The sequence below is a fragment of the Solanum tuberosum genome, unplaced genomic scaffold (genome assembly GCF_000226075.1).
Source record: "Solanum tuberosum cultivar DM 1-3 516 R44 unplaced genomic scaffold, SolTub_3.0 scf00053, whole genome shotgun sequence".
In the NCBI taxonomy this organism is placed as follows: Eukaryota; Viridiplantae; Streptophyta; class Magnoliopsida; order Solanales; family Solanaceae; genus Solanum; species Solanum tuberosum.
Window position 1 is genome coordinate 726,411 of NW_006238979.1, and position 9,216 is coordinate 735,626.

Sequence of the window (9,216 nt, forward strand, 5' to 3'; positions counted from 1 at the left end):
AGCAAATAATGAATGTGACGGAGTTCTACCTTGGCAAGTAGATTCTCCTTTTTGGTGTGAGGTCATGCTGGATTCCATGTTATCGCTCACATTATCTTATTGTTGGTTAATGGTAAATATCCCACAAATGAATTATGTTTTCTTCAAAGGTTTTATGAAAGTCTCTCAAAGCTTTATTATATTTTACTTGGTCTTGCATATCATGTTTACATTCATCATGCTATCATGCTTACATCTTATGCATTTCCCTATACTTGGTACATTCATCGTACTAGCTTGTCTCATAATATAGTGTCTGATGCTCCTCCTCCCGCTCGTAGATAGCTTGGATTGTTCTATTAGCACATTGGATTGGTTATTTTATTGTCGTCGATGTTTTAATTATTTTATTGTCTTTTCGTTTCAGACTTGTACGTAGTGTATGGGTTACGTCTGAACCACTCTTATGTTGAAAGATAGGCTATGTCAGACACAGTGTAGTACTCTGCACTTCTGTTTAGATTTCTTATATGATATGAGACTTATGTTACCTATTCTCTCTAGTTGTATTTCTTTTACACCATGCTTATATCAAGTGGCTTGTTTAGGATCTTTTAGGGTCTTATTCATCATGTCACGTTTAGGGTGTACTTTGGGTCGTGACACGATCCCAACCCCAAGACCCGATCCCGACTCGAGACCCGACTCGAGACCCAAGACCCAACCCAAACCAGAGATCCAACCTCGACCCTAACCCCGACCCGAGACTCGACCCCGACCTCAACCTAATACCTAATTCGAGACCCGACCCCGAGACCTGATCTGAGACCTGACCCCAACCCTGACACCAAACCTTGGCACCTGACCTCAACACCCAACTTGAGACTCGACCCTGACCCTGAGACTCGACCTCGACCTCGACCCGAGACCTAACCCTGACCCAAGACCCAACCTAGACTCGAGACCAGACCCCAACCCTAACTCAAAATTTGACCTCTAATTCAAACTTGAGATTCAGCTATGGCTCAATCTAAAACTCGGGAGTTGGGTCTCCAATCAAGGTCAAGTGTCTGGTCTCGAATTGAGAATCAGGAGTCGAATCTAGGATTAGTATTGGAAATCAATATTTGAAACTTAAGTTAGGATGGAAAGTTGAGGTGTGAGGTTCACAATGATTTTGGAAAATGTTTTTCTTACTTTTTAAAGGGAAGTCATTTTCCTTAAATTTGAGGAAAAAAAGTTTATTTGTAAAACAATATTTAAGCCAATCAAACATGAGAAAATTATGAAACATTTTTGGGAAAATATTTAAGACAAAATTTTATTTATCAACACCATAAATTAATTTCGTTTTTCCTAATTGGCAAAATTAATTTAAAGTTCACGAAAAATATATATTTTAAAAGGTCATGTTCATTCCAAACAAACATTTCCTTTCGAACAGACACCAAATAAGTTCTGGACAACTTTTTTGTATGAACAGGCATCAATTCAATCCAGAAGTTTGGCTATAAATATCTAGGATTACCTTACTTTTTCAACATCAAAATTTCTCTACATATTTTCTTACAAATAAAAATTTGAGTGATTTGAAAACTAATCTTTGAGAAAATTTGTTAGGAAGAATTAGAAACAGTTGTTTGGTTGTATATATATATATATATATATATATATATACAAGTTTAATTTGTTGGAGAAATATGAAGAAGAATAATTTATTTTGTCATCCACAACCTTATTTCTAGAACGATAGAAATGCTGAAGAATGCAACGAGGGTAACAGCAAAACCAACATTCCAAGCAGTGCCTGCACCTCCTAAATGGATTCCGTAGAAAATATTTGCTGCTGCCAATATTATCAAAACCCTTCCCAGTGTGTAATGATACCAATTCCAATATTTTCTTACTTTTGATTCCTTTCCTGGTCGAACCAAAAATGCAATCACCTAATAACCAATCCATAATATATGAATTAATAAGTATTTTAATAATTCATAAGAGTAAAAATCAAGAGGTAAATGAAGAAATGAAACCTGCAAACAAGCAAGAACAAGAATGAAGATGCCAAGTGCTTTGTGTTTATCAACATGAGAGCTAAGACGATCTTCAAGAACGAAACCACATACAATACCAACAAATCCAAGGAGAAAGGCAAGTGATTGAATAGTTGTGTGAGAATAAAACCATATTGGATCATATTGCCTAAAGTATCTAGCAACCATGACCCCAATTGGTATCAAAATACCCCAGCTCAACATATTCAACACTCCATGACTTCTCCTAAGATTTCCATAAGGGCTCTTTGATTTACTTTCACCTGTTTAAAACCATTCAAAAGTACTAATTCATTAATTTCTTCTCCCACTTCAAAGTAAACATGTAGTGTGATTTTGCATGTGTTCCCTCTCACCAACATATATAGATGCATGTCTGGTCAGCTAATTGGCCACATGAACTATTATGAGATGCAAATTAACTCTAGCATCTTAACTTTCAAACAATAAAAGAATCACAATTTCTAAAAACATATTGTTATCATACTATGCATTTTTTTCTAAATAAAAAATAAATTTTATTAGTTTATAATTAAATCATCACTTCTTCCACGAATAAAAATAAAATTACTTTTAAGTAGCAATTGAAATAATAAAGCATAATAGTTTTAAGACACAAGACAAAAACATGATGATTAATGACAAACGAAGATGTAAAATTCGATTATGTATTTTTAAAAGAAATGTTAAGTGATATTCAAGCTCAAAGTATTCTCAAATAATGAATATGCAATATTACAACTTGTTATTTGAATTACTCTTAATTTCTTACTTCTATATTAGGTCCTCTTTTATATCATTGGATTATTTATATTAGGGAAGAGGACCTAATATACCCCTCAACTTTGTCATTTAGAATTGATATATTCTCATTATTAAAAAAGCTCATATATACCCTTATTTTATTATACAAATGACTCACATATGATCTTTTCCTCTAACAAGAGTGGAAAAATTAATTTGAAATTAATTTTTTAAAATTTTTTATTAAAAAAACCTTCATGTAGATGTATATTTGGTTATTCTCACACGTTTTTTTCGACTTCTTTGATTCAACAACTAATTTAAATTTGTTATTTTGATGGTTAATTTTTTTTCACTAACTTTCTTGTAAAATTTATCGTAGATGCCGCAAATTTTTTTACATATGTGAAAAATAAATTACTATATAGTCACAAGAAAATTAGTTTTAAATTTTTTTCTTACTTTTTTCCTTTTTTTTCATTCACTTTTTTCTATTTATTTCTCATATTTTACACTAAAAAATGAGGAAAAAAAATGAAATAAGAATAAGAAACTTAAATAATAATAATAAAAGAAGTAAAAAAAAGAAAAACATGTGTGAGAACTGAGAAGGATCATATATACCCCTACATGAATTTTTTTTGAAAAATCCAAACAATAAATTTAAATCAATTTTTTTTCACTTTCATTAGATAAAAGGGTTATATGTGAACCACTTTGTAACGGTATGATATATATGAGTCACTTTTATAACGAGGGTATATCAACTCTAAATAAAAAAAGTTAAAGAGTATATTATGCCATTTTTCCTTTATACTAATATAAAATCATGGTAGAAGTTTTTTTTTTTTTAATGAATTTCTTTAATTGTATTTTAAATTTTTCTAAAAGTATTATTAATGTACTTTTTATAACTTTTATGTTTTTAATTATTTTATTATATAATAAATTAAAAATAAGAAATACATAAAGCTTACGCACGCCTCGCATAGTAAGACCGTGCCACTTTTTAAAACAATGATCCGGAGTTATATTCCAAGTCTTCATTAATTAGTGAAAATATTATGTTTACCAACATATTTTGGTGGTATTATTACTTTCTTTCATTCATTTTCACTTATTACCGTTTAATTGGGCATATTTATTAAAAAAATAATTATTAATATGAATATTTTATCACACTATCCTCATTAATTAATGTTCAGTATTAATTCTTAAAAAATAATTTCAAAAATAGTATTTAATGTTATGGATAAAACGTAGAAAAATAATTATCTTTTTTGATACGTAAATTTATTTCAAAAATAGGGTGTAGTTAGTAGTAGTGGTTGATAAAGTAGTTGGTTACGTGGAGATAAACTAATACTACTAGTTAAACTGCTTTCTCTCGAAAATGACATTACAGACACAAAACGCGTTCCTCACTTGCCGTGGGCCCCACACTGACTTTAGTCTTTATGTAATAAATTAACACATTGACTAACCAATTACTCTAATCGGCATTTTTCACAAAATTTAACTTAATCATAAAACATGTCCTTGAACAATATGTAATTGAACGAATATGTTATCAGTTAACAGTTTGATCTAAAAAATATTCTTAAAGTTAATAGTTTAATTTAAAAATATTCATACCAATAATAATTAGATCTAAAAATATCCATATTATTATTTAATGATAAAAAATATTTATTTTTTCGATTATAAAATGCCTAAAAAGAAGTTGGAATTATGGAATCAAAGATAAACAAAGAAGAGTTTTTGAATTTATTTACCCGTCCGTCCATATATCCTAATTTATTTTCTTACCATTTTAGGGTGTCATGAGCTCAAATAGAGGTAATTTGAGATAAAGCTAATCAAATTAGATCTAATTCGTTTTTTTTTTTAGCTAAATAAACTTGAGCAGGTGAAGATTCAAAATGATTTCTATTTTAAGTGAGGATAAAAATTAGTGGGTACCTGAGTTATAATCGAAGAAGGTGGAGATATGTGCCCGATGTTGTGACAATTGATAATTGACGGGAGAAGGTAGGCGTCCCATAGGACCGAGGGAGTAAATTAGTCGATTTGTGGGTGTGACTTGCGTGTTCAATTGAAAAGCCATATAAATCGTTGAATTCTGTGCTATAATGGAAGATGTCATATTCACCAATTGAAGATTCCCTTGGTCTGGCACAACCTCCGCCGATGATTCTCCACCTAAAAAATACCTTTTCATGGTGGAAGACCCATCGTTGCTTACCCATCCAACAATTGCACTCGAACCCACCATTTTCCCATCTTTTGAAAAACCCATCCCTATGAATGAATTGCTATTTGGTGCTGATATAACGAAACTCCATACTTTTCTATCCGTCTGCAGATACTGCAATCACAAACAAAAAGAAATTAGTATGTTTTAAGCTACTATAACAAATACTCTAATAGTCTGTCTACTTACTCTCAGTATATACCCTTGTTCATCCCATACTGAAACACAATGAAATGAAGAAATATCAAAGAGAGGTTTGTTTTTTAGGTTAAGATTGGAGGTACATGAATCTTCACTATTCACGTCTTGCACCAACAACAACAACAACAACAACAACCACAACGCAAAAACCTTCATCTCTCTACCTTTACTAATAATAATTTTAGTGAGAGACACACATTAGATATATGATGCTCCATGGAGTATTAACTAGTTGACCTTGTCATTTCTTTATACGGAGTGGAGTGGGTAGTGGGTACTCGACTATAATATTAACTAATTTATTTTTTAGTTTCTGCTAATAGTTGGCTACCAACCTTTACCAATTTAATATACTATCCAAAACTAAATGGCTTACCACTTTGTAATTCTTTGAATAGGTAAAAATTCACATATCAATGATTACAAGGATCAAGCTTGCAAAGTTACTAATAATTGAGGGATCAAAGGTGCAATTATCCCTTTGTTGGACTTGGCTGGCACCAATAGTAATGAAGGCGAAAGAAAAAAAATGATGTTATTATTGACATGAGATTCTGCATTTTTGCTTTGGCCTACCAATAACAATATCTCTTACACGCTAGTAGTTGGTAACACTCTTTCTGTAAATTAGGTTCTAATAGGAAGAAAAATAAACTTAACAGAATTCTCCTATCACCTCCAGCACCCAAACATACCTCACCAAATTCAAATATTTTACTTTCCTTTTCATGCTGCTTTTGATATGTTAACCTAAGGTCTAATTAAAAATAATTTTTCTAATAAAGTAAGACCCCACAATATAAACATCTGAAGGAAGTAAAAAAGGGGTAATTAGTTCTGAAATTTTAACACAATATAAACAACTTCATGTGATTAAAAACAATGATAAAAGATTGTATAAGAGCACGTCCAAGTAAACTTATAATATGACAGTCAAAAAGGAAAAATAATAATTTCAGCTATATCAATTAAAAGGAGTAATTTCACTCACTTTTTACCAGGATCATTAAATTTTTCTGTGTAAAGAAAAACTCGTCCAACTTAATGCAAGTATCACGAAATTACTAAACTACTTTATGTGACAAATGAATCGCTCAATTTTGCCTATTTATCATTCAAAACAACTCTTTTGTTCTAAAATATTCAGTCAAAGTTGAGTACTCAGCTAATGTTGAGTGACCGTCACTATAGTTTAATTATTTTGATGCAATAAAAGTGACCATACTTGAGAATAGCCCAGAACTAAACAAAAGGGAAAGAGAGGAACAATTTGTAGAACTGGTTTCAGTTTTCCCTTCATTTTTCTAATGTTTCTTCTTCCTTTCCTCTTAGGACTGGTACAAAGGGTATTCCTGGTTGATCATCACTTGCACACATATTTTACTTCGTGAAGCCATTACGAAACGACTCAGACCCTAAACTTGCATTCCTTCCTAGTATTTCACTAAATTAATACATTGATTTGTACAAGAGAGCTGATTACATTGGTGAGAGACTACTTCCGCAAAGAAATGCTCTGTTGACCTGCTGAAGACACTGTTCCATTACTTACAGAATGGTGATGATCTGTTTTTACCCTCCGATAGAAAAGCACATAAGCAGCAGCAGACTTCACATCTTCTTCATTAATCGGTGATATGTGGCTGTCATCAAAGTTGTACCATCTATTTTCATCAAGAAGCTGCATGACAGAAAGACTAGCATATTAGAATGTCCAACTCTGAGGATATATTTGCACAATTTTCATTTTTGAGAGATAATATTGATCTAATACATATTGCAACACAAACAAATCACATTGAGGTCTAGTACCAGGAGGCTTGTTACTGCGGCTGGAGGGATCTGTGACAACTGACAATAGAACAATGAGAGTTGTTTTTTTAACAAATTGAAAGATAACTTCCAATAAGGAAATTTTAACCAATTTCAACCTTCAATGAGATTGTATCCATGAATCATGATGACCTGACCACTTGGAAGAATTAATTACTGATTGCTCCATATCATTCTAATTTTAGACTAACATCAATGTAATGCAGTAAGAGAGAGTTGCCAGAAACTTCAATGAACTAAAGGAAGGATTAGAGACAACTACTTGCATATCAAAATTACGCACCTTGATATGTGCGGTGTAGTGCCCACTTCCCATCCCACCATAGTGATTTGTTAGTGCATACAGTTCATAGAGCTGACGTCGAGAGTTGTTCTTGTTGGCCACATATTTTGTCAAGTCAAAATCATGAATAGGAAAATTTACAAAAGTTTCCAGCTTATGCTTCATGGACCGGCTGTAGGAAAACCTCTTCAGGTGGATAACAAGCACTTCAGGAAGCCTCCAAAGATCTAACTTCTTACTTGCTTGTCTTCGCTCTTTGCATGTAGGACAATACCTTTAACATTTAAGCACAATAAATTGATATAATCAATCACTTGAAAAGGAAAAACATTGTATGAATAAACATCAGGCATATAATGAGTAAATAGATGTCCCTTTTTCTGAAAATTCTGGCAACATGAGCAATGAGAGTAGGAAGAAACTAACCACATATCTTCAGGGACCAATGGCTCTTCACGTAAGAAAGCTTCCAAGCAACTGTACAATGAAAGAGGTTCAGTTCGAGCTTTTTTTGTAGCTGGTCCATACTTTGTGACTTCTGGCAAATTCTCTATGTAACGAGTATCATAATTTTCCAAAAGCTTCTGAGACCAATCAGCAAATACAAGTATTGACACTGACGATGAAGACAATTTGACAGATTTATCTTCCCCTACAGTTAGGTCAATGCATGCATTATTCTCATCAACCAATTGCAGAGGTAGTTTCTCCAAGTTCACCAATTTTGAGCTAGGCACATCCTTCTGTCTTGGATCATCATTTGCTAGACTAGAGTCTACACAGGCTTCACTAGAAGCGGCAAGACGGGATGCGTTGGCTGCTGCTGTTGCTGCTGTCTTAGAGCGAGAAACACAGTTAAATCCTGGATTTTCTGTTCTTAGCATAGGCGAGAGCATTCTGTGAACTATCAGCTGTATATCGCCCCTTGTGATGACATCATCACAACAGATTGGTGAAACAAGAGGTGTTCCATAAGGCTTCCACCCAACAATACTTTGAGAGATACCAATTTCACTACAAAGAAAGAGGCAGCATTAATTAGAAGAGAGAAGATTGCATATATGTTCTTACTAAAATAGCATTTTGAATATCAAACATCAACAAGCACCTTGGAGAATTGGAAAGAGACTGAAGAAAATAGGAAGTGCATAGTGGTGCAAACAAGTTACAAACTATGCATACCGTTCTTCCCGACGGTGGATTAGTTGAAGAAATTTCGAGTTCTTTATTGATTTTGGAATCTTGTAGGCAGCAAGGTGATCATCATCTTTTATAGAAGACAGAGATATTAGAGGATCTTCCAGAAAACGATGAATCAAATGACCGCGTATCTACGAGCAGCACAAGAAACAAGTGAATCCCAATTAGACATCAAGTATATCACGCTTAAATGGTAACTTGAGTGATCAGAGGACTAACCTCAGCAAGCATAAGTTTCTCATTATGCTTCAAGGAACAAGAATTACCAAGTGCCTGAATCAAGTCCCTGCAACGTCCCTGCTTTGGTACAGTAACTGTACAGGCAGCTGGCAGTGCACTTCCGTCACAAGTGAAAATTGTTACTGTCATACTACGGGTTGTGGCAGATTGAAGCGGCAAGGAGAGATACATGAATGGGTCAAATGTTACTGAGACTTTATTACACACAGGACACACTAGAGTTGACTTGTATTGGCCCTGTAAAACAGAGAGGACATGTAAATTCCATAGCCATAGAAGGGTAAGGAAAATAACATTCTTAATAGTTTTTGTTTATTTTCTTTCTTCCCTTTTTAGTTTACATAAGTAAATACTAGTACTACTGAAGCTATTAACAGTTTTTACATGTCAGACTCTGTAGAGAGACTAGGAGGGGGGGGGGGGGGATT

General features: G+C 33.3%; 2 protein-coding genes across 2 annotated transcripts in view; both read right to left on the reverse strand.

Annotated features, from left to right (window-relative positions):
- Positions 1-1,564: 1,564 nt before the first annotated feature.
- Positions 1,565-5,552, reverse strand: LOC102596514 (cytochrome b561 and DOMON domain-containing protein At3g07570-like). The gene is made up of 4 exons (XM_006344290.2): positions 5,221-5,552; positions 4,740-5,145; positions 2,013-2,296; positions 1,565-1,925 (listed from the first exon to the last, which is right to left on the reverse strand). Exons 1-4 carry the CDS (start codon positions 5,386-5,388, stop codon positions 1,695-1,697), a joined length of 1,089 nt encoding a protein of 362 aa, XP_006344352.1. The 5' UTR covers positions 5,389-5,552; the 3' UTR covers positions 1,565-1,694.
- Positions 5,553-6,454: 902 nt separating this feature from the next.
- Positions 6,455-9,216, reverse strand: part of LOC102596857 (ubiquitin carboxyl-terminal hydrolase 5) — a 16,516-nt gene continuing 13,754 nt past the window's right edge. Inside the window, exons 9-13 of the mRNA XM_006344291.2 lie at positions 8,768-9,025; positions 8,531-8,679; positions 7,775-8,362; positions 7,349-7,622; positions 6,455-6,913 (exon numbers count right to left, since the gene is read on the reverse strand). Of these exons, the coding sequence (XP_006344353.1) occupies positions 6,728-6,913; positions 7,349-7,622; positions 7,775-8,362; positions 8,531-8,679; positions 8,768-9,025 (1,455 nt within the window). The 3' untranslated portion in view covers positions 6,455-6,727. The remainder of the gene's footprint in view (positions 6,914-7,348; positions 7,623-7,774; positions 8,363-8,530; positions 8,680-8,767; positions 9,026-9,216) is intronic.

Coding starts and splice junctions, on each gene's coding strand:
- LOC102596514 (XM_006344290.2), bottom strand. CDS start 5,388: ATGAAGGTTTTTGCGTTGTGGTTGTTGTTGTTGTTGTTGTTGTTGGTG. Junction 2,297..4,739: donor CTTCTTCGATTATAACTCAG/GTACCCACTAAT, acceptor GGTTTTAAACAG/GTGAAAGTAAATCAAAGAGC. Junction 1,926..2,012: donor TTGTTCTTGCTTGTTTGCAG/GTTTCATTTCTT, acceptor ATTGGTTATTAG/GTGATTGCATTTTTGGTTCG.